Source organism: Malus sylvestris, chromosome 6 (assembly GCF_916048215.2).
Source record: "Malus sylvestris chromosome 6, drMalSylv7.2, whole genome shotgun sequence".
Lineage (NCBI taxonomy): Eukaryota > Viridiplantae > Streptophyta > Magnoliopsida > Rosales > Rosaceae > Malus > Malus sylvestris.
In genome coordinates, this window is record NC_062265.1 from 32642186 (window position 1) to 32664604 (window position 22419).

Genomic DNA, 22419 nt, shown 5'->3' on the forward strand with positions numbered 1-22419 from the left:
ACGGTCGAAGTTGAGTTAATTCATCCAAGTGTTAGCTCCAAAAAGGAGTTTAATTTATCAGGGGCAGGTCAAATATATATAACAAATGCATAACATATAAGAACAGAATAACTCAGAACCCGTATCGCCGGCTAAATTATGATCTCATATCCAATCCAACTCCGCTTAACGTTCAACTTCAGTAGTTACACAAAACAAGCAGATTCTAAAATTTTCTAAAACGAAGTACAACGGCAGCATTCGCCACAAAAAATAAAAAACCTCAAATAAGATAGTCGGTACGAGGGCAAGTGTTTTCCCAGCCTTCAGAAAAGGTTGGCGTGAAGTTCTTTGACCTCTCCTACAACTTCGTCGTAATTTTCCTTTATTTTATCCTCATCCTCTTGGGAGAGTGCCCCCTTGTTAGGCTTGGTTGTCACCAGGACACAGCAGGTTGGCCTCTTGGTGGCACCGGCATTTGCAAGATCCTGAAGACGAGATTCACAACACTAGCATTAGCATTAGAGCGTTTTTTATCAATGAGCCCGAGATTCACAAAAAATAAACTTACTTCTTTTGAAGGCACGTAGACGTATGGAATTTCAGCCTCTTCACATAAGATTGGAACATGAGTGATCACATCAATAGGCGAAATGTTCCCAGCTATAACACAAAACCTGCACTCCAGTACACGGTATACAAAACATCAATTAAACATTCATAAGAGTAAGTTGAGCGCAGTCGATATGCTGAGCCGCTTATACCTCTAGGAACTAATAAACTAATGACCGCATTTGAGCAACCATCTCTGATACAAGAAATGCATAGAACAACTACAGCTAGCGGATGAAGCCGAATTTCTGAATCAGATACATATACTGATTGCGCGATATTTACAGTACAAAGATTGCCAGATTAAGTTCCTACTCTCCCAATAGGAGTCTACTCCAAAACATTTCCCTAGATACTCATAATGTAGCCTTCTAAATTGCATTAATATTGGGTAAGTCGACCGCAATGTCTTACTAAACCATTTTCTGCACACCATTCCAACTCGCAATGCAAACGAAAACCTCGAATCTACTAACAAAGGTTCGTCCTTTCCAGTTCAATACAGTTTTTTTCGACAATAAAATCGATTTCCCAATACAAATTAGCAATGTAAAAGGATTTCATCGATAAAAAAAATAAAAAAACTGACCCCTTTTGACCACGCCTTATGCTTTTCACCACTTCTTTCACTCCCCTCTTCAAGCATTTGTGCTCAGCAGCTACAGCAGAAACAACAATATCATCAAACTTTCACCCATATGCAAAACATCAATAAACATACACACACACACACACACACATTTATACACATTTATACATGCATTTATTATACGTATATCTGTATGTATGTATGCGTGTATACCTTTACGGACGAGCTTGAGGGTTCGTTTGCAGAGCTTCTTTCCGGCGAGCGGTTTGGCTACCGAAGCGAGAGCCTGCAGCTTCTTCTTCTCCCTCTCCTTCTGCGCTGACTTCTCTACTTCGCTATCGCTTCCCATCTCTCTCTCTCTCTCTCTCTCTCTCCCTCCCTCTCTCTCTCCTCTCTCTTTTTCTCTCTAAGCTTTCTGGAGACTGGGATTTTTCACTCTCTTCCGAGTCTCGCAGTCGCAGAAACGACTTTGGAGATTAGGGTTTTATTCATTTTGTTGCGAGGGTTTAAGGAATTACGGGCCTCGGGATGGTCTCGAACAATGGACATAATTTGGGCCGTAACCCAATAGAGGCACCCATAAGGCCCAACTGTTGGCCCAATATAAATAATCCAGTAGGCCCAAAGAAAAATAAAAACAAGCATACCATCGGAAAAGTCCAAAGCTTAGGGTTTTGCGTATCTCTCTTGTGCTGGCAGTCTCTGCTTGAGAGCTATCATCGGAGGGAGACTCAGAGTCCTCAAACGTCCGCCATGCCTACCGTCAGCGTCGGCCGCGATCGTCTGTATGCAGCTCTAGGAAAAACATACAGTGAGCTCTCTCTCTCTCTCTCTTCATTTAATCGATGCATTTACCTGTGAATTCCGAAATTCACACTTTCTCTCTGCGGTGTTGAATTTGAATCTGACAGCTCAGGAGGAGTTCGAGGAGTTATGCTTCGACTTCGGCATCGAGCTCGACGATGTCGTAAGCAGTTTTTACAGTCTGTAATCTTTGTTTAATTTAATTTAATTTTTGCTTAATTTATCTGATTTATCGTGATTATTGTGTGTTTGTAGACAACTGAGAAAGCAATTATTCGGAAGGAGAAACATTTGGATGATGAAGGCGGCAAAGGCGACGAAGACGAAGAAGTTATTTACAAAATCGAAGTTCCGGCGAATAGGTACATTGTTATTTTTCGATTTCGATTTCTGTGTTGAATTACGTATTTGAAATGAGAATTCACTTGATCGGATCGGTTTTTTGGATCGATGTCTTTTGTGTTATCATACTCCATATGGGTTTTAATACAATGTTGTTGTTTGATTTTTATGTAGATACGATTTGCTTTGCCTCGAAGGGATTGCTCAATCGCTGCGTGTTTTCAATGGGCAGGAGGACATTCCAACATATAAGCTGGCAAACATTAGTAAGGAGTCGATGATTAAAATGCATGTGAAATCAGAGGTAGTTATATTACGCGAAAGGAATATTGTAGGTGGTTTTAGTTGATGGTGATATTGTTGAGCTTACAAAGGTGTCTATCCACTTGCAGACTTCTTCCATTCGCCCCTTTGTTGTCTGTGCTGTTTTAAGAGGTGTAACATTTGATGAAGCGAGTTATAACAGCTTCATCGATCTCCAAGACAAGCTCCATCAAAATATCTGCCGGTAATATTTTCTGACTCATAGATTTGATTCTGCCGGTAATCTTTTATGACTCATAGATTTGATTTTTTATTTAGTTTGGCATGTTCTCATTTGCGCCAATCTCATTTGTATTATGTTCCACGCCTATCTCTTGGACTAGGCCAATCCATCTGATCTTAAAGACCCTTTGATGAATCCTTGTTTCTTTTCTCGTCTTGCTATGCTGTATTGGAGCGGCTTAGGATATAAATCACTTCAAGTTTATCATAGAAACAGATGACTAAGTTTAAACTAGATTAAGATAAGAGTATAAACGAATCAGAGTATTTCGACCCCACTTAGTGGGAAAAGGCTTTGTTGTTGTTGTTGCTTGAAGGGTAAGAATAGCAAGACAAATCAGACTGAATGCATCAACTTACGATAAGAGCTAATGCTGGTCATTTGTCCAAAGATCGTCCATGGTTATTCAGCTCTAGTGTTTACACCTCTTGTCTATTTTACAGGCGAAGAACCCTAGTTGCCATTGGGACTCATGACTTGGACACATTACAAGCCCCTTTCACATATGAAGTGAGCTTTTGAAACTTGTTCACTTTGCTACATTATTATATTTTGGATTTCTTTTATGAAGGTTCATTTGGTTTTGGATTTTATTGTAAAATTATGGTAATGGTTTAGATCCTTTATTGAAACTTATGGTTCTTGGAATGAAAAGTAGAAATTTCTGTCTTAAGCGAAGATTTCTGGGTACAGCATGCATTTCAATGAAAGTATTTTCATATTCTTCTTTGATTGTTAATTGTACTTTTTCACATACACAATCCAATACTACTTGTGGCTTACAATTCTCTTTCCATGTTCAGGCTTTGCCACCTTCAAGCATAAATTTTGTGCCTTTGAAACAGGTGATTCTTTAAATTTTATACTATTGTCAATTAGTTGTAAATTTAGTAATAACTCTAATTCTTTAAATAGTTTGTTAGCACTAATATCATGTTGTTTTGATTTTTACATTAGGTGAAGAACTTTAGAGCAGATGAGCTCATGGAATTTTATAAAGTGAGTTCCTAACTGGGTGGTTCTTAATTTTATCTTCCTTTTCCCCTTTTTGGGGATGGGTTATAGTTTGTCCAAACCAAACAACAAATAGAATTTTCCTTTCCATAATTTCCTTTTTACTATGACCTAGTAATGTCGTGATCCATGTTTTTACCATTGTATTCTCGCAGTCGGATTTGAAGCTGAAGAAGTTCTTGCACATAATAGAGAACTCGCCTGTGTTTCCTGTTTTATATGATCACAAGAGGTATGATAATTTCTTTCTCATACATCAATTATTTTGACATTTCTAATCATCTTTTAACTACCTCCTCCCCTTTTCCTAGTGTTGTAAAGAGCTTAACTTTGTTGGGATTTTTTCAATGACTGCTTGTGTAACATAGTGTTGATAACTATATATATATATATGGCTTTGTATTTCTTTAAATCTTGATAAGTGATATTCCGTTTATTTTGGCAGAACTGTTTTGTCCTTACCGCCCATTATTAATGGTGCACATTCAGCAATCACATTAAAGACAAAGAATGTTTTCGTAGAATGTACAGCCACTGATTTGACAAAAGCCAAGATTGTTCTGAACACAATAGTAAGAACCTGAAATTTTATAATGCATTTATTTCCTAGTTTTTGGTTCACGTGTCAGTGGACGATGGCATAACCTTTTTCCTTTAGGTAACGGCATTTTCAGCATATTGCGAAAGGAAATTTGAGATTGAACCAGTTGAAGTGTTATATTCTGATGGAAGCTCCCATGTTTATCCTGATTTATCCATCTACAACATGGATGTTTCTCTATCGTATGTCAATAGTTATGCTGGAGTATCTTTGGAAGCGAAAGAGGTATATCAATAACTGCATGTTGCTTATTCCATTTTCATTCTTTAATATTGCTTACTGCATCCAATAATATTTTTATTTGCGTAATCATATGTTGCAGGAATAATGCTGTTATCGATTGCATAACATCCCTTTTCATGAACTATAGCAGATTTAGTTGATATACTGCATCCCTTTGCTTTTCTCATCATTCTTTTTTATTGTGTAGGTTACTGGTCTGTTGAAGAGGATGCAATTGCATGCTGAGCAATCTAAATCTGACAATATTACTGTATCTGTACCTCCAACCAGAAGTGACATTCTTCACCCTTGTGATGTTGTGGAGGTATAATTAGTCATGGCGATCTCACTGGCTTAATAAACCAAACTCTTTTCCCCTTTTTTCTTGACAAAGTATACTCTTTTGTGTTTAGGATGTTGCAATTGCTTATGGATACAATAATATTCCAATGAGAAAGCATATTCCAACGAGCGAGCCTGTTTCTTTGAAGCCACTAGCCTTGAATGAGTTCACTGAACTCATCAGATCAGAGGTTTGTAATAAAGATTTGCAGTTGATACATAACAGTTTTAAGTTGTACCTTATACTTAATGGAAGTGTGGCTTATTCTAATTTATTTTGTGTTGCTTCAAACTTGTGTTAGATTGCAATGAATGGGTTTACAGAGGTCTTGACATTCATATTGGGCTCGTGGAAAGAAAACTTCCCAATGTTAAGATGTAAAGATGACAAATCGAAGGCTGTGGTCATTGGTAATCCCCGCTCATCTGATTGTGAGCTTGTCAGAACAAGTCTGATGCCTGGCATTTTGAAAACTGTTAATAACAACAAAGATCATCCGAAGCCCATAAAGGTTTATGTGTTACAAAGTTATCTTCTACACTATATTTTTTCTTCTGGGGTTGCACTTTTTTTTCTTCTTTTCTGATAAGTTATTGAAGGAATTATAGCAAGGATGGATATAACTCGCATTGCATTGTAACTTTTCATCTGTTTTTTATTTTGTTATAGATTTTCGAAGTGGGTGATATAGTACTATTGGATGAGAAGACAGATGTTGGTGCAAGAAATCGTTGCCAACTAGCAGCTCTGTACTGCGGTGCTACGTCTGGGTTAGAGGTACAATACCGAACATCCTGGTGCATACTGTTGGTTTGTCCTGCGTTAGAACCTAGTGACATTTACGAGTAATAATTACATATTGCTTACCTTTGCTTTCTGATCTGCAGTTGATACATGGCCTGGTGGACAGAATTATGGAAGCGGTTGGGGCTTCTTTTGTTCCTCTTGGTGACAATACAGGATACTTCATTGAGACTTCAGATGTGAGTATATCTTTTAATTTTGTCTTTTGCTAGCTCTTTAGATTGGTACGGATGATTTACGTGCAATTTTGACATGTCCTGAAGGATCCCGAGTTTCTTCCGGGGAGACAAGCAAGCATCATCTATAAAGGGAAGCGCATTGGAATTTTTGGCATTTTACACCCTGAGGTACATATCGGAACTAAGTTTTTTGACAAGGCTACAGATTAGATACTGCACTATAAACTTTCACATTCCTGCTTTGAGTTAATCATGATCGATAGTCGATTTCTACTACCTTAATTGTGTATTTTTGTGTCTTTTCAGGTGCTAACCAACTTTGACATTCCTGATCCATGCTCCTATGTAGAACTTAACGTTGAGAGCTTGTTGTAGGTCTCTATAACAACAAATGTAAGATTCGTCTTTCATTCTTCGCATAGGTTTATACCTTTTTATTTTAAGATCTTCCTCTCTTCTTCTCTTGCATGCACATCTGCTTTGCCGTGCTCATTTTCGTAACTTTTATTCTTGGTAAAATTGCAGGTACATTTGTGTGGTACCTAGTTGCAGCTGACTACTCTAAAAGACATAGTCATTCTTCTGCACGAAGGATTAATACAAATTCAGTAAACCACAAGGGGGAATACGAATGTCAGTTTTCTTCTCTGGATTTCCACTTTTATTAAACTCAAGTCGCGTATGGCGTTTATCTAAAAACACCGATTGTAAGATGCATTCATATTTTCATACAAGCTACTATTTGTTGCCAAACCGTAACGTTGAGTAGAGATCTCTTATTCATTTTTTGGGTACGGATGGCTACCGGTTTTGCATCATCGTGTTTTATTTCGGTTTACCATCAAATTTTTCGGGTGACTCTGCAGAGTGCAGTAGTAGATTGAATGTTAAAGAGAGTTGGAAGTTTACTCATTTATTCACTTGTAGTTCGCCGATTCCGGAATTTTGTTTATCATACCGGATCGGATGGCTGCAGACATAAACGGGAATAAGAAAGTTTTGGGGATGCATCCTACCTTCAAAAACGGCTTTTCGGTGGTTTTGTAGGTTCACCCGAACTCGAAAAAAAATCGTGAGTTATAGTTCACAGTTTTTGTGTAAAATTCGAATCCGTCAAGATCTTCCGGATTGACGAAATCACACATGAAAGTTCACAAGTTTTTCACATTGACTAAAAATTCTTCAAGATCTTCCAACTTCGTACCAGAGAGGCTCACATGTTTATGGGCTATAAACGCTTGAAGATCTTCCAACTTAGCATTCGAGAAGCCTGCAAAATAGAGTATCGTGTTACCAAAATTGGAACTCCAACGCCCTAAAACGAAGTCCGACCTGCAAGTAGACCTGACATTTTTCACCCGACCCGTTAAAATTAGTATTCGGGTGGGTGATAAACGGGTCGGGTGGTTAATGGGTCAACCCGTTAAATAACGAGTCATTTTGGGTGAACCCGCGAAACCCGTTAAGACCCGTTTGTTGAGGACTTTTAGAGACGTGAGGAACCTGAGCCCTGAGGGTTTTCTGTTGAAATTACACAAAAGTTCTCAACAAATGGATCTTAATGGGTGGTTAACGGGTTTCGCGGGTTCACCCAAAATGACTCGTTTTTTAACGGGTGATTAATGGGTTGACCCGTTAACCACCCGACCCGTTTATCACCCACCCAAATACTAATTTTAACGGGTCAGGTGAAAAATGCCAGGTCTATCAGCAACCTAGCAGCTAGGAAGTTCAAATTTCCAGGACAGATTACTAATGCTGGCATTAAGTGGAGTCGGCTGTATGAATCTTAGAACACCATTGCACTGGTTTTGCACCAGGTCTTCCATTATATTGTACAAACATTTAAACATAGTAACTTCGTCGAAGGTTTCAGACACAAGACGGGGAAAAAAGCATAGGGAAATATGTAAATCCATGTTTCCTAATATCATGAGTTAAAAATGGGTGCTAAAGAACAGTAAATTTATACATATTTGGAGGAAGCATTTAGTTACTTACCCTGGAACATCTCATGGTAAGAGGTTAGGTCATATTGTTGCAAGGTCGCATTGACAAGCGCAGAACAACGATCTCTGGAAGCAGACTGTCCTTCTAACGATTGGATCTCTCGATTCAGCGCAGCATTCTCCTCACCAACCTGCGCACGTCTTCCATCGAAGATATGTCAATCAGGACGTCAAGGAATTCACAATTTCATGCAGACAAGATATATTCTTGCAACTTTAGTATCGTATTTACCTCAGTAAGTTCATCCCTCAACAAATCCAGCTCGGCATCCAGGTCTGCGTCAACTACTGCATCTTGACATAAAGAAGCGTCGACGGGTGGTTCATCCTAGAAATTAACTTTCTTTGGTCAATAAATTAAACAAGTTTACAGAACGGAAAGAATCAATGAACTGATAACAACATACATCCTTGGCCGGGTCAAACCCCTCTGGAACTCGAAAAACGTAGTCCAGGCAGTACTGCTCCCAGACGGCCAGCTTCTTATCAAGATCTGATTGAACCTTTTTGCGGATGATATCAACACCCTACAGAGGAATAAACGAACAAATAAACAAACAAGTAAACCCCACAGGGGATTAACGAAAAAGATTGCATCTTCTTACTAAGTTCGAATACGAAAATTATAATCCTCAATCAATTTCATTTTGGAGGGCGAGCTTTGGCGCAACGGAAAAATTGTTACTTTGTCACCCAAAGGTCATGGGTTCGAGTTTCTTTTGTAATCCTCAATCGATTTTCTTTTGTTTTAAAATAATCAAATGTGTTGACGAATACTCAAACAAAACAAAACAAAGAAGTTCATAGAATTTGTGAAAGGAGAAACCTTGGAATTATGAAATAAATTGAAATTAAGCAAATTGGGGGCAAAACACAAAAAGATGAAGAGTAGAAATTAGAATTATACCCTGGATAGATCTTGGGCTCTCTCAGTGCCCTCAGTTTTCAGAAAGGTTGATGCTTGTCTGAAAAAAAAAACCCAGAAAATTTGTAATAAATTGCAAAAATTCACATCTAATAAGAAAAATAATAATAAAATTAATCACAACAAATAATAAGTATGATCATTGGAAAGAGATTTACTGGTGGAAATGATCGAAAGCGTCGTCGACCAAGTCATCGGCGACGTTTAAGACGTCGTTGATGAACAGCTGCGGATTCAGATTCAGCGAATTGAAAACTGCCGGCGACGTTTAAGACGTCGTTGATGAACAGCTGCGGATTCAGATTCAGCGAATTGAAAACTGCCTCGCTTTCACTGCCTTCCATTCTTGACACGCGCAAGCTCCATGCACAGAAACACTCGCAATTACTCCACAGAGAAGCTCGATTTCCAGATTCGCACTAGGGATTTTCCCGCGCAAAATGTCCGAAATGGCGGAGGAGAGCGGGAAGGGAAGGGCTTGAATTTCGAAGTATGAAAAATAAAAGCAGTATTCGATATTTTAATTATACAGCCTCCAATTGGTTTGTTTTACGAAAATTTTAAAACTTGAACGGTCTAAATCTCTTTCTTTCTTTTAAACGGTTCGTATGTTTCGATCTTTGAATTACAAACACAAAGATTTGGAGTGGATCTCTATCCTTGAGTACACAAGAAAGCTAGTGTTCTCCACAAATAGACACCTGAGAGCTGGCTAATTTATTTATTATATTGCACACATTGGCATTGTGTTACTATCTTGCTTTTTACGAGAGATTTTTTTCAGTGTGCCGGAAATACAGTTTAGTTCACCAACAATACCAAATTTAACCTGAGAGGAACTGAACTCACTGAAACAAAAAGAGGGAAAGGGAGAATCCTTTCGCCTAATCTTCCTCATCAAACAATTCGGACCTTGAAATTTGATTCAACGGCTAAAGTTATTATAAAGTTTAAAGTAGGCTCGTGTTTTTAGCCGTTTGATTAAATTTCAAAGATTCAGATTGTTTGATGAGGAGAATTAAATGGAAAGGATCCGGAAATGATCTCTTTCCCAAAAAGACCCCTGCATTTTGTACATTCTGCAACACAAACTTTTCTCGCTCCCAAAGTTTTCTGTAATTCGTAAGTGGCCACCAGAATATTTCCAAAATTTCAGAAAGCAACAGATAAAGATGCGGACGTTTTTACAAAAACGGACCCAATTTTACTGCGTTTCGAAGCCACACAAGCATGGCGAGGAAGAGCTCGAAAGTTCAGGCTCTCTACGAGCTCTGCCAAACGGTATTCACGCCGTCAGGGTCTCCTCCCCCTTCTTCTCCGGCTATCAATAAGCTCCGTTCTGTCCTCGGTACCTTCCCATAAGTTCTTCTTTTTCAATTTTTAATTAAATTGTTCATCCGATACGTAATTTATTAAAAGTTTGGAACTTTGAAATTGGGTTTGCTTGTTTTGGTTGTGTAATTGAAGAATTGAGTAATATATTTTGTGGGGTTTTGGTGAATTGGAAGACTTTACAGAATTTTTCACTATTTACAGTCCAGAGTAACCTTTTTTCAGAATTAACCGAGTTTACCTCTTGATGGAGGAATGTCCCGCATTGAATCTGATATATAATTTAGCAGTGAGAATTTGTCTGCAAAGTATGTTTGTGTTATATAATGCGTGCATTGTTGGTCTTGGAGGTGCGATTTCAGCTCTAAAAGAAAGATTTTAAATCCAAAGTGCTAACTTTGTTGCTGGATTGCTTATCGGGGTGAAATCCGGTTGGATCAAGAATCACATTTCGTTTGTTTTCGCGCCATTTGCATCGAAGTTGCTATTGTTTTGATGATATAGACTTGGTTGATAGGGCATTGTTGCTTATTGATACTAGAGACCGACGCTACCAATGATATAGATTTGCATAGACCGGTGTATGTGGAACAGGAAGCAGCTTGGTTTAGTTTACATAAGGAATGTGGAATGTCTCATTGGTTAATTAATTGACAATAATGTCTTTGCTTTTGTCTTCTGTTGTCGCATACGTTATGTTAATAAATACGTGTCTTTTATGCACACTAATCGGATTCCTGCTTAAAACATGCATGAACCCGAAAGATCTTGAGGCCTAACTCAAAGGTGATGACAGTTTCAGTTCCTTCATAACAAATAGAAGACCAGGATGCTCAATGTCTCAAATATAATTTCACCATTCCTATACGTTATGGATACACCATATGATAGTATTTGTCTTAATTTTCTGATATTCTTTTGAATTCACAGATGCGATGTCTCCTACTGATGTTGGGCTTAAAGAGGAAAATCAGGATGATGATCGAGGGCTTGGTTTTGTTGGACTTGACCAACTAAAAAAAGTTTCTCGGTGTGCTCAACCAATAACGTACTTGGATATGTATGAAGGTGATAGTTTTACGGTAAGCATTATAAGTTACCATTCGATAAGGAATTTAGGTTCTTCGTTATATTTAAAGCTCTCTGAAGTTTATACTCTCACTTTGAGCAAATGATTTTATGCAGATGTGTATATTCTGTTTTCCTACTTCCTCAGTCATTCCGCTTCATGACCATCCTGGGATGACTGTTTTTAGCAAAGTTCTTTATGGCTCTTTGCACGTGAGATCTTATGATTGGGTTGAGCCTGCCCAGGAGATAAAGGGACCAAATTACTTTCCAGGTCTGCTTTTTCATGTAATTTTCAGTACGTACTTACAACGATGATTATCAATATACATTGAGCACATCGAATGATCAGAGTTTCTACTGTCGTTTCTGATTGTCCTTTATTTGTTACGAAAATATAGTAGACAGTGAGCATGGTGAATGATCTGAGTTTCTAGGGTTACAAATGGCGGTTGTAGTGATTTTAAGAAGCTAGGTTTCATGAGAGATATACAACCGTATGCAATGCTCATGATTTTCATACTTCGAGGGCTTAAATACTGGAGAACTAATGAGATTATGAAATTGCTCTCCAATGTAGTAAGATTGGCGAAGCTGGCAGTTGACAAGGTTTTAACAGCACCATGTGGGACATCAGTTTTGTATCCAAGGAGTGGGGGCAATCTGCATAATTTCACGGCAGTCACTCCTTGTGCTGTTCTTGACATTCTCACTCCTCCTTACAGAGAAGATGCAGGCAGAAAATGTACCTACTACCGTGATTACCCTTATACTGCCTTAGGTAAGTAACTTTGATTTCTACTTAGCGTTTTCTTTCCTTCGTGAACTTAATCCACATGAATAGAAAAACTGATGAGTTTTGCGGTCTGCTGAAAACTGCAGCTACAGAAAACGGAATTAAATTAAAGGATGGTAGAGAAGAGGAGTATGCATGGCTTGCTGAGACAGAACCACATAATCTTTATATGCGCTCGGGAAATTACACAGGCCCGTCTATTCAGGTTTAACTCTTACCAGTATCGTTAGTGATGATCACTAAATGAGCCCATGCTTCTTATTGTGTTTGGTTTGGCTTTGAAACCCTAGAAAAGGCATACCATTGTGGTTGGCCACAGAAGGCTAACAACGAGGTACCTAAGGCACCAAGAAGCGAATTGAGAAAAGAGCGTGTTGTTAGACGATGATGTCAAGTTTATTGAGTCAAGTCATCCCGTAGTCCCCCTCCTTGCTTGCTTGTGTTAGCCTTCTTCATTAACTAACTCGGCAAAGTTGTGATTGTGATGATTGCAATTTGCTACAGCAGTTATTTTGAATGCATCAAAGGATCTTGATTAATATTAGTGATTAGTGAAGCTCTCTTTGAGTTTATGTTCGTGATGCTTTGTTGTGTCATTCAAACATGGTCACGTCCACACTCGAAAACACATCACAGGACACTCCTCCGATGGTTAATGCTGTCGTTGAAATGACAAAGCGATTTGGGAACTCAAAAACACTTTCAAAGGTAAATGATGTTGTGCCTCTAAAACATTTCAAGATTTAGTCGACAAGTTGAAATATGATACAGTGCATTACATTACAATGCCACACAAGAACTACAAAGTTGAACTGGATGCCTGTCGTTCGACCGGTTCCATATAAACTCATGAAGATGATTGATCGAGACCAGCAACTTCTTTATTGACCGAGATGTTTGGATTGAAGACGAAGAAGCCCGGTGTCTTGTGCCCAGAATTCGGCACATGGAACTACCCTAATGACACCTAACTTGATAACCTCTATAAGAATTTGTGTACATTTTCCAGGAAATCTGAATTGGATGGATGCTTAGATGACTTGGATTAATGATCTGATAAAAATTTCGAAGCTTACGGAGATCTGAAAGCTTCGCCAGCATAGCGCACATCGCCGAGTTCCTCTTCAATACGCAGAAGCTGCATCCAAATCAAAACACAGATGAAGAGAGAATTTCAGTCACTCTTCAATTCAAATGCTTTGTACACCTTCAGGAAAACAAGTCATAAGTTGATGGTGTTGGGGGAACGGAATTGTTCCAGTTTTTACCTGATTATACTTGGCCAACCGCTCACTCCGGCAGGGAGCTCCGGTCTTGATCTATACGGAACAAAATGAAATCCGTCAACTTCGTGTACAAATGAAGTCGAATGATCGATAGCATAGTTATAGAAATTAGCCAACAAACCTGTCCACTGGCCAAGCCAACGGAAAGATCAGCGATAAAGTTATCTTCAGTTTCTCCACTCCGGTGGCTGACCATGACACCCCAACCTGCAGCTTTCGCGTCGAGTGCTGCCTGAATAGATTCAGTTATTGTGCCAATCTGGTTGACCTGCAATTCAGAGGAAGAAAATGAGCTCTATCAAGATACTCAAATCACAAGGTTGATACCATCTATCGGAAAGCAACTGCGATCAAATATGCTCGCCTTTAGAAGTAAGCCATTGCATGCCTTCTTCTGAATGGCTTCAGCAATTTTTGTTGGATTTGTGACCAACAAGTCATCTCCGACGAGTTGGATATCGACAGAAGACTGAAGTGAAGACCACGAGCTCCAATCGTCTTGGTCGAATGGATCTTCAATGGACACAATCGGGAATTCCTTAATGAACTCCTTGTACAGCTCGCCAAGGTTCGGAGGAGAGAGCACATGGGCTCCGTCATTTGGTTGTTTCTTAAAGTTGAGATCGTATTTCCCTTCTTTAGTGAGAAATTCCGAGGCTGCAACATCCATTCCGATTTTGATCTGCATCATTGACATTGCTGTGAGTCCACATAACATGTTTCTGTAAGTTCATTTGCAAGAGATAAAGAATGCCAACGCCTACTACGGTCCTACCTTTCCGGTGTAACCAGCCTTTTCGATAGCATCAATGAGCAAAACCAGTCCCTCCCTGTTATCCTGCACATTGGGAGCAAACCCCCCTTCATCTCCAACATTGCAAGCATCCTGTCCATATTTTGCCTTGATAATTCCCTTTAGTGTATGGTAAACTGTTCCGTGCAAATACAAAAAACGCTGAAAACTCAGTTAATCGATAACAAGTCAAGCGGTCATAGGCCGAAAATGAATAAGAAATCTGACTAACCTTCACTACCCATGCGGAGTGCCTCAGCGAACGAGGATGCACCCACAGGCAGGATCATAAACTCCTGCATTGCCAGATTATTTCCAGCATGGCTGCCTCCATTGATCACATTGAAAGCCGGGACAGGCATAACGAGCTCCTTTATTCCCGACACTTCCTGGATGTGCTTGTACAATGGCACTCCCTTTGCTCCTGCTCCCGCTCTACACACGCTCAGAGATACTCCCAAAATGGCATTGGCCCCCAGTTTCGACTTGTTTGGGGTTCCATCGATTTCCAGCATAAGTGCATCGACCTCATTTTGATTTCTTGGAAAAATGAAACGAAGAGCAAAAATTTCAGAACTTCACACAGCAAATACGCCTCAACAATTCATATAAACATAATCAAACAGCTTCTGGAATGGCTAAAAGTGCTTTCAGGCAGCCAAAAATGCTTCAGACACCGTTTGAAGGGGCAAATCCCTGTGCTTTCTTGAAAAGCACTTGAATTTTTAGTGAAGATTCCGACATGCTTCTAACAAAATCACTTGGAGCAAGAGCACTTATGAGCATAAGTGCTTACGATAGAAGTCCCCGATGGGCTTCCTAACGGTCCCTTAGTAAATTTTTCTTTAACTTTACCAAAATTAGTGAACTTTTTCTAACATCTATTGCTAAACTATTACTAAACAGAATTAAGAAATGGGTTAACTATAAGAGTGATTAAACAAAAATAATTAAGCTTAATTAACCTGACATCGACGCCAATGAGCTTGGGTCCCAAAATCTCATTGATATTCTTCACAGCAGTGAGCACACCTTTCCCGCCGTAGACCGCCTTGTCACCGTCCCTGAGCTCCAACGCCTCGTAGATTCCGGTAGAGGCGCCACTGGGCACGGCCGATCGATACAGATCGTCGGTGACCAGATCAACCTCGACGGTCGGATTGCCCCTGCTATCAATGATCTGCCTCGCCTTCACCGACTTGACCTTGTACTCCTTGGAGACCTTGGAGGCCGCGGCGGGCGCGACGGCGACGGAGCATTGGACGGAGCCTGAACGACGCCAGCCCGGGCAGGGGACGGCGGTGGGGAGCTGCTGGGGTCTGGGTTGGGGTTTGGAGGAGAGGAAGGGGTTTTGGAGGAGGTTGGTGGTGGGCTGGGTAGCTAGAGCCATGTTTAAATTTCGAGAGAGAGAGAGAGAGAGTTTTAGAGAGAGAAAAGTGTTTGGAGGGTGAGAAAGTTTTGGGGAGAGAGATTTAAAGTGGTGAGAAAGTGTGGGAAAATCCGTCGAGGAGGCGATGAATATAATGTGGGTTGGTTGGTTGGTTGGTTGGTGGTGTCGTTTGGCCGTTGAGACTGAAGCAGCCAGCTTTGAGAGGGGAAGGTAGAGGGCTGTGCGTCACGTGCGTGCGTGCGCGCGTGGGTTTCTGTGCTGAGGTGGCATGCGGGGTCCGTTTAACTACTTCAAATATTTTGGGTCCCGCACAACTAAATTTGGACTTTTGAGCCCAACCCGAAAGAGAAGTTGGTAAGTGCATTGATCAGCTTATGCCTTATGGGCCACGACCCAATATAATGAGGGTAAAGTTGTAATTATCTCTCTTTGAAACTAAGGATAAAATAAACAAAATTTCTCCAAGAGAAAAATACTTTATCTGCTACCTCGAGAGAAACCTACATAAAACGAGTTGTGTAATTTAGATTTTTTACTAACTCTTGCTTTCTTTTCACCCCTGATAATCCAAGTCCCAAAAGTAATAGAGGATACTCTAACCATCAGTGGCGGATGTACATTGGGACCAAGGTGATCCTAGATTCCCAAGATCACCTGGAGTATGAGAGATATATATGTAAAGGTCTTCCGATGACCTTTCAAATATTTGGCACGTACATGTCACTTTTGTTATTGTTGCTTCATCCTCTGTATCTATTAAAAACTTGAACCTTTAACACTAAGGCTCCCAACATTCGAATCCTGACCACACCACCAAATATACAAAAATGTCTAATAAAAACAAAAATTTACTTTCATTTATGCATAGAAAATAATTATGTAAAAAATATTTGAAATTTCCACGTTGGTTCACGTCGCACTATCAAACCGTCTCCCTCTAAACAGCAGGCGTTCTTCACTACGTGCATGACTCAGTTTTACACATCCTTTTCAAATTTTGGACTCCCAGGGTTAACCGCAACGGTAAACACGACGTGTCCTATTTATCGCCTCGACACGTGTTGCCTCCGACTCGAACACAACGCGAGAATCCCAAATCCGTAAATAATTCGAAAACCAAGTCCCATTCGGAGACGCCCATTCAAAATAAAAAAACCAAAAATTGCAACCGTTTACGTCGTATTAAACTCCTATAAAACAGTTACTTAAACAGATAAGCATACACACAAAAAACGAGTCCTCCTTTCCCTTGCCTCTCAGTCTCTGCCTCTCTTCGTTTCTCGTTTTATTGTTTCGTTTTCAGTTTTCAAAAGAAACAAAGCATCGGCGAATCGAGAATTAGGGTTTCTTGTTTTCCATCATTTCGTTTTTAGTTTTCTGAATACCATTACCAACAATGTTTCGCGTAAGCAACGCGGTGGTGGGGATCTTAAACTTCCTCTTCCTCCTCCTCGGCCTCGCCTCCATCGGGGCCGGGATCTACTTCCAAATCCACGGCGGCACCCACTGCCAAAAAGTTCTCCAAACCCCGCTCATCATCGGCGGCGTCTTCTTCTGCGTGGTGTCCCTTCTAGGGCTCACCGGCTCCTGCTGCCGACTCAACTCTCTCCTCTACATCTACTTAATCGTTGTCTTCGTGGTCATCATCGGGCTCATCGTGTTCACCGTGTTCGCCATTCTCGTGACGAACAAGGGGATAGGGCAGGTGGTTTCCGGGAGAGGGTACAAGGAGTACAAGAGCGGAGACTTCTCGCACTGGATGCAGCATTACGTGGTGAATGATAAGAACTGGGGTCCCATCAAGAGTTGCTTGATCGATGCGCAGATTTGCAAGAGTCTTGGCGGCGACGTTCATGAATCCCAGGCCGAATTCTACAAGAAAAACTTGTCTCCTATACAGGTTGGTTATTTTTCTCGATTTTTAATTTTAATTTATTAATTAACTTAATTATTTAATTATATAATTTTGGGTCTGATTCAATACGTATATATATACACACATATATTCTCGACCAAAAAACATATATCAGTAGTGTCACTGGGTCACTATTGAAGTTAATTAGATTAGTGATTGTTTTGCGAATCCGCTTCTCTCTAATTATATAGAATTTAGAGTAAAGTTGCCTATCATTTGTCAAAAATAATTAGAGTAATATTTATGGCCTGCAGAAAACTGTGGTAAGATTTAATTAGGTTAAAAAGGGGTTTAGTCGTTTTTATTTTACATCCATATTTACAAAATTGTTACAAAATGTTTATTAATTAATCACCATTTTGTTTTTGGATTTGTTTATTTATTTTGGTCTATTAGTCCAAAATTAACTCCATAAATTATTATAGAGTTCGAGTCCGACCATATAATCAAATAAATGAGTAACTAAATTTTTTTTTTTTATGTCTTTGCTTCACATATATTATCAATTTAAAATTCGTGATTTGTATTTATTTTAGTAATACAACGACAATAGCGTACGTCGTTTGTTGAATGAAAAAATTAATTTGGATTTTGGTTTACATTTTGGACTGCATGCGCTGTTAGGGTTTGAGCGTCTACGTTGCGTTACGTACTGATGTGTTATTAATCAATGATTTTTGCTCATAAAATTTGGACTAACTAATCAAATGTTTATACGATGATCAGTCTGGTTGTTGCAAGCCGCCGTCCTACTGCGGATTCGAGTACAAGAACGCGACGTTCTGGGAAGTTCCGAAAAAAGGGCCGGCAGTCGGAGACAGCGACTGCAAAACGTGGAGCAACGAGCAGAAGAAGCTGTGCTACGAGTGCGAGTCGTGCAAGGGAGGAGTGCTGGCAAACATCAGGAAGCAGTGGAGGAACTTGGCCATATTTAACGGGTGTGTTATTGTACTGGTGATTCTCATCTACTGCGTCGGCTGCTGTGCTACCAAGAACAATCGCTTCAGTACTTACAACAAATTTAGAGGCGGCGCTTGATTTGATTAGCTTAATTATGATAGATAATCCATCCCAGCTGTAGTATTAGTTCAAACTAATTCAATTGTTTTAGTTACTTCAGATGTTGTTTATCATCGTGTAGGATTGATCCTAGCTATCTAGGTGCGTGTAGTGTTGTTGTTTACATTGGTTTTAAGTACTTATTTGATTAGTTAATTACTTAATTAGTACATGCTTGAGTCTGTTTAATTTGATGCGTACGCAAAATAAAAGAAATCAAGTATCGATATGGAAAAGGGGTAAAATCCAAACCTCTCCCCTATATCGGTGAGATATAGGAAAATAAATAAAAAAAATTCATCGAATGCAATCAATATTGTTATTCCTGAATTTCGATGATTTTAACAGTTTGATTTCTTACGAACAAAACTCGATTAATTTTCGTAGTAGGCAGTTAAACGAACAATACACATTCCTTAGTTGTTAGGGACGTGCAATCTTTATCCCTTATAGTTCAGGGTAAGAGTCCGTATATTGGCATGCGAACTCATATTATGATGTTATCCACACCGTCCGTTTTTATGTGGCAACCATTTTGATGCTATGCACACCGTCTATTTTCTTTATGCCTAATGACAATGGGTTTCACTCTTCAATTAGACCAAGTCAGCCCATATTCGGACCCGATATAACAAGACCCGGCCCAGTAGGTTATTTACCGTCTTGCATCCCGGCTTTCCCTTTCTCGGATGAAAAAGAGATGGAAGGTGGATCCTGGATAGACGGGTTTATCCTCAAAAGTGAATCGCATGTCTCTCACAAGACAAGACGCCAGTTGACGAAAAATTGGATGAAATTGGGTCAAATCTAGCGTTAGGGAGTAAATTGAAGTGGCGTACCCGTAATTCATTAAAACGAAGCATACAAGCTTTGGCTCAGTTCACAACTACCAGAAAAATGTGAATTCTAACCGATGGAAACCTGACAAAATAATTTGAGTTCTACTACTTGAGGAAGGTACAAGCAAGAAACAAGAACAGATATACCACGAGTGAGGTCGCAAGTTCGAGGGTCCAAGTCGGGTGTAACAGCATTGATGGAATATTTGGGACCAAAACCGAACCGCATACCCAACCAGTGACAAGAGCTCCAAGTCTGCAATGGCAGCAATGTGTAAGTAACGAGAAGAGTGAGGGAAGAAGGTAGACAACTATGGCTACTGTCCAAACTTACCCAAAAATGGAAGCTCTGGCCAAGCTCTTTGTCTTCTCGTTAAGGAAATAGATGCACGCTGCCAAGGATACCGCCACCTGTAGTAACAAACATTTCGATTGATTGCAAGTTCCAAAAACAGGGGCACCAACTGCGTAATCTATTTTCTGCGTACTTATATGCAAATTATAGTGTTTTAATCAAATATCAACAACGAGGAAGGGTGCATTTACTAGTATGAATCTATGATAGAAAAGCATGGAAGGATGGAGATACAGGAGAAAAACGAAATAAAGATACCAATGTTGGATTCAGCAAAAGAAGGTAGGCATTTGCTATGTACGTCGAGAAAGGACTATCTAAAGTCTAAATGTGTCAGCAAGGCATGCTTCACAAAGAGACTGCCACAATGCCACTACCATATTCTATTCCAAAGTGTTGGGGCTCATCATATGACGAGAGCAACTCAATCAAAGATATCATCCACATTGTGAACAAATGAAGATGTTTCATGAAAGGCTTAAAGGATATCTAAGAATAGCATAGCGAAAAAACCAATGTCTAACTAGAGAGTAAAGCTCCGCCCCAAACTTGCACAAATCAGTCACAAATAAAACAAGTTTTAAATCGATGCTTCTGATAAAGGATGCACTAAGGACAAGCCGATATTAGCCTACGCATTCAATTACTATGACCGAGGGTTTCACTTGGATAACAGAAAATGATAAAAATGGCATCAGGTGTGATTAAAAGATAAAAGGCCATTCGAGCATTGTCAATCACAACAGAAAATTTGGAACAAACCTGAAATGCAGGTCCACCTTCTGCTGAGTTCATGATACTCCAGCCACCCATGAACGCAAAGAGGAACAATCTTCTAAAGATAACTTCAACAGGTGGAACTTCCACAAAATTGAGCAAGTTCTTAACCCAAGGCGGAGACTCTTCAACCTTCTTTTTTAACTTGCTCTTCAGATTAATTTTTGTTTTCTTCCTCTGCTGGAAGCTGGTCATCAAGATTTTCTCAAAAGCAGCTTCAATTGATTCTTCGCTTCTTTCATGTCCAGCATACTGTTGCAAGAGAAAATTGCGCGATCCCCAAATTTCTTCCTCAGACGCATCATAGGTCACACCAAGACGTTTATACGGATCCCAAACACTGATTCTAGGGAATTTTGGAGCATTACCTACAGAGGCAACAAAAATGGGAAATGAGCAAAGGGGAGCCATCCACTTATCCTGGAGGAACTCTCAAGGCAGATATATTAAACCACTAAGCACTGGTACTACATATCCAATGTAAGTTCTAAGGGTCGGGTATAATAAAAAAGAGTTATCCTTCAAGCTCGCGTTTTAATCATTCACCACATAGCACAATGGTTGGGAGCAGCCTCTCCATAAATGGGGGTAAGGCTAGCCGACATTCACCTCTCCCAGACCCTGCGTAAAGCGGGAGCCTTGTGCACTGGGTACGACCACATAGCACAATGGATAGCTGCCAATTCATCCGAGGGACGAAAAAGAGCGGAGTGACACACACAACTACTTGAATTTCGATGCTCACAAAAACTTTGCTTGCTAATTGCAATCAACTAAATTTCAACTAGCAGAAGCAAAAGTTTGTGTCTTTTATCCTTACTACAAAAGATGGTTCAGATCGTTAAAATACATTACAAGGTGGGCACTGCAAAAACATGTCAAAAGTTGTGTAAAAAAATTGGTGCCACAAATCTGCCCCATCCTACAATCTAAATTCTGAGTCTTGAACAGTGAAATCAGGCAACAAATGAATAACAGAAATTCCCCAAATTACAATAAAAAGAGCTAAAAACTTTCACTTGGAGAAAGTTTGAAATGAACTTTACCTCCATAAGATGTATCAGCAGCAGCAGCACATCTAGGAGCTCGTACAACGGAGCAACAAGTTCGCAGCTTCTTCGAATTTTCGAGAAATTTACTGCAAGAAAATAGACAAATCAATAGATATAATAACATATATATACATATCAACAGAGAGGAAAGAGAGGAGAGAGAGAGTACAGTTTGGGGCCGAGGAAAGTGGTGGTGAAATTGGGGGAGGAGACGGAGACGGAGGCCATGATTTTTTTTTTTTTCTGGGGGAAGTCTGCGAACGGAGAAAACCCTAATCCGAATGGTGGTTTGACGTCATGGAAACAGCCTCCGAAGCTGCAACTCAAACGGGGCTTTTGGTGGTGGCTGGGGATGGAAGAGGAATAACGATATCCGCTGCCTTGTGTATGTCAACAGAGTAGGCCGACCCCAACTACCTTTGTATTACTATGCGCAGTGCGCACCCCTTTTTTGGCTTTTTTACATCAATGCCCTCGAATCTCAATTTTAGTCGCATTTTACTTCTTGAAATGTGTCACTTAGGTATCGTTTGGTATGCAGATGGAATGAGACGGAACGGAATGGAACGAGACAGAATGGGACGAAACGGAGAGGGAGCAAAGATGCCCTCGGATGGAAACAAGGAGGAAGAAGAAGGAGACGGAGAGGTTATAATTTTGTGTTCCACGGATGTGGAACAAGTCATTCTAGGGGATGAGGCGGAACGAAAATTCATTCAAAATTCGTCCCGTGGAACAACGCGTTCCACCCGTTTTAGGCGCACCAAACATGGAACAGAACGCATCG

At 40.0% G+C, this 22419-nt stretch overlaps 6 protein-coding genes and 1 pseudogene across 6 annotated transcripts; 3 read left to right on the forward strand and 4 right to left on the reverse strand.

The window, feature by feature from the left end:
* Nucleotides 1-108: 108 nt before the first annotated feature.
* On the reverse strand, nucleotides 109-1650 carry LOC126627172 (H/ACA ribonucleoprotein complex subunit 2-like protein). The gene is made up of 4 exons (XM_050296602.1): nucleotides 1394-1650; nucleotides 1181-1250; nucleotides 551-656; nucleotides 109-467 (listed from the first exon to the last, which is right to left on the reverse strand). Exons 1-4 carry the CDS (start codon nucleotides 1527-1529, stop codon nucleotides 306-308), a joined length of 474 nt encoding a protein of 157 aa, XP_050152559.1. The 5' UTR covers nucleotides 1530-1650; the 3' UTR covers nucleotides 109-305.
* Nucleotides 1651-1827: 177 nt separating this feature from the next.
* Nucleotides 1828-6819, forward strand: LOC126626743 (phenylalanine--tRNA ligase beta subunit, cytoplasmic-like). The gene is made up of 19 exons (XM_050296140.1): nucleotides 1828-1991; nucleotides 2092-2147; nucleotides 2240-2346; nucleotides 2501-2630; nucleotides 2719-2834; nucleotides 3317-3383; nucleotides 3677-3718; nucleotides 3831-3872; nucleotides 4043-4119; nucleotides 4333-4459; nucleotides 4546-4713; nucleotides 4919-5035; nucleotides 5124-5243; nucleotides 5355-5564; nucleotides 5723-5830; nucleotides 5941-6036; nucleotides 6121-6204; nucleotides 6343-6429; nucleotides 6562-6819. The coding sequence occupies exons 1-18, from the start codon at nucleotides 1934-1936 to the stop codon at nucleotides 6409-6411; spliced, it is 1794 nt and encodes a 597-aa protein (XP_050152097.1). The 5' UTR covers nucleotides 1828-1933; the 3' UTR covers nucleotides 6412-6429; nucleotides 6562-6819.
* A 230-nt stretch (nucleotides 6820-7049) lies between these two features.
* LOC126626744 (protein MIS12 homolog) lies at nucleotides 7050-9578 on the reverse strand (annotated as a pseudogene).
* Nucleotides 9579-10108: 530 nt separating this feature from the next.
* LOC126626460 (plant cysteine oxidase 3-like) lies at nucleotides 10109-12738 on the forward strand. Its single transcript, XM_050295783.1, has 5 exons — nucleotides 10109-10318; nucleotides 11233-11384; nucleotides 11488-11644; nucleotides 11951-12151; nucleotides 12253-12738. Exons 1-5 carry the CDS (start codon nucleotides 10201-10203, stop codon nucleotides 12375-12377), a joined length of 753 nt encoding a protein of 250 aa, XP_050151740.1. The 5' UTR covers nucleotides 10109-10200; the 3' UTR covers nucleotides 12378-12738.
* Nucleotides 12739-12866: 128 nt separating this feature from the next.
* On the reverse strand, nucleotides 12867-15792 carry LOC126626457 (enolase 1, chloroplastic-like). The gene is made up of 7 exons (XM_050295782.1): nucleotides 15211-15792; nucleotides 14478-14785; nucleotides 14228-14382; nucleotides 13817-14134; nucleotides 13574-13720; nucleotides 13435-13485; nucleotides 12867-13304 (listed from the first exon to the last, which is right to left on the reverse strand). Exons 1-7 carry the CDS (start codon nucleotides 15633-15635, stop codon nucleotides 13239-13241), a joined length of 1470 nt encoding a protein of 489 aa, XP_050151739.1. The 5' UTR covers nucleotides 15636-15792; the 3' UTR covers nucleotides 12867-13238.
* A 1081-nt stretch (nucleotides 15793-16873) lies between these two features.
* On the forward strand, nucleotides 16874-18779 carry LOC126627140 (tetraspanin-11-like). Its single transcript, XM_050296562.1, has 2 exons — nucleotides 16874-17535; nucleotides 18277-18779. The coding sequence occupies exons 1-2, from the start codon at nucleotides 17032-17034 to the stop codon at nucleotides 18586-18588; spliced, it is 816 nt and encodes a 271-aa protein (XP_050152519.1). The 5' UTR covers nucleotides 16874-17031; the 3' UTR covers nucleotides 18589-18779.
* A 651-nt stretch (nucleotides 18780-19430) lies between these two features.
* On the reverse strand, nucleotides 19431-22034 carry LOC126627141 (protein CHAPERONE-LIKE PROTEIN OF POR1, chloroplastic-like). Its single transcript, XM_050296563.1, has 5 exons — nucleotides 21802-22034; nucleotides 21627-21718; nucleotides 20566-20948; nucleotides 19783-19859; nucleotides 19431-19704 (listed from the first exon to the last, which is right to left on the reverse strand). The coding sequence occupies exons 1-5, from the start codon at nucleotides 21858-21860 to the stop codon at nucleotides 19554-19556; spliced, it is 762 nt and encodes a 253-aa protein (XP_050152520.1). The 5' UTR covers nucleotides 21861-22034; the 3' UTR covers nucleotides 19431-19553.
* Nucleotides 22035-22419: the final 385 nt, after the last annotated feature.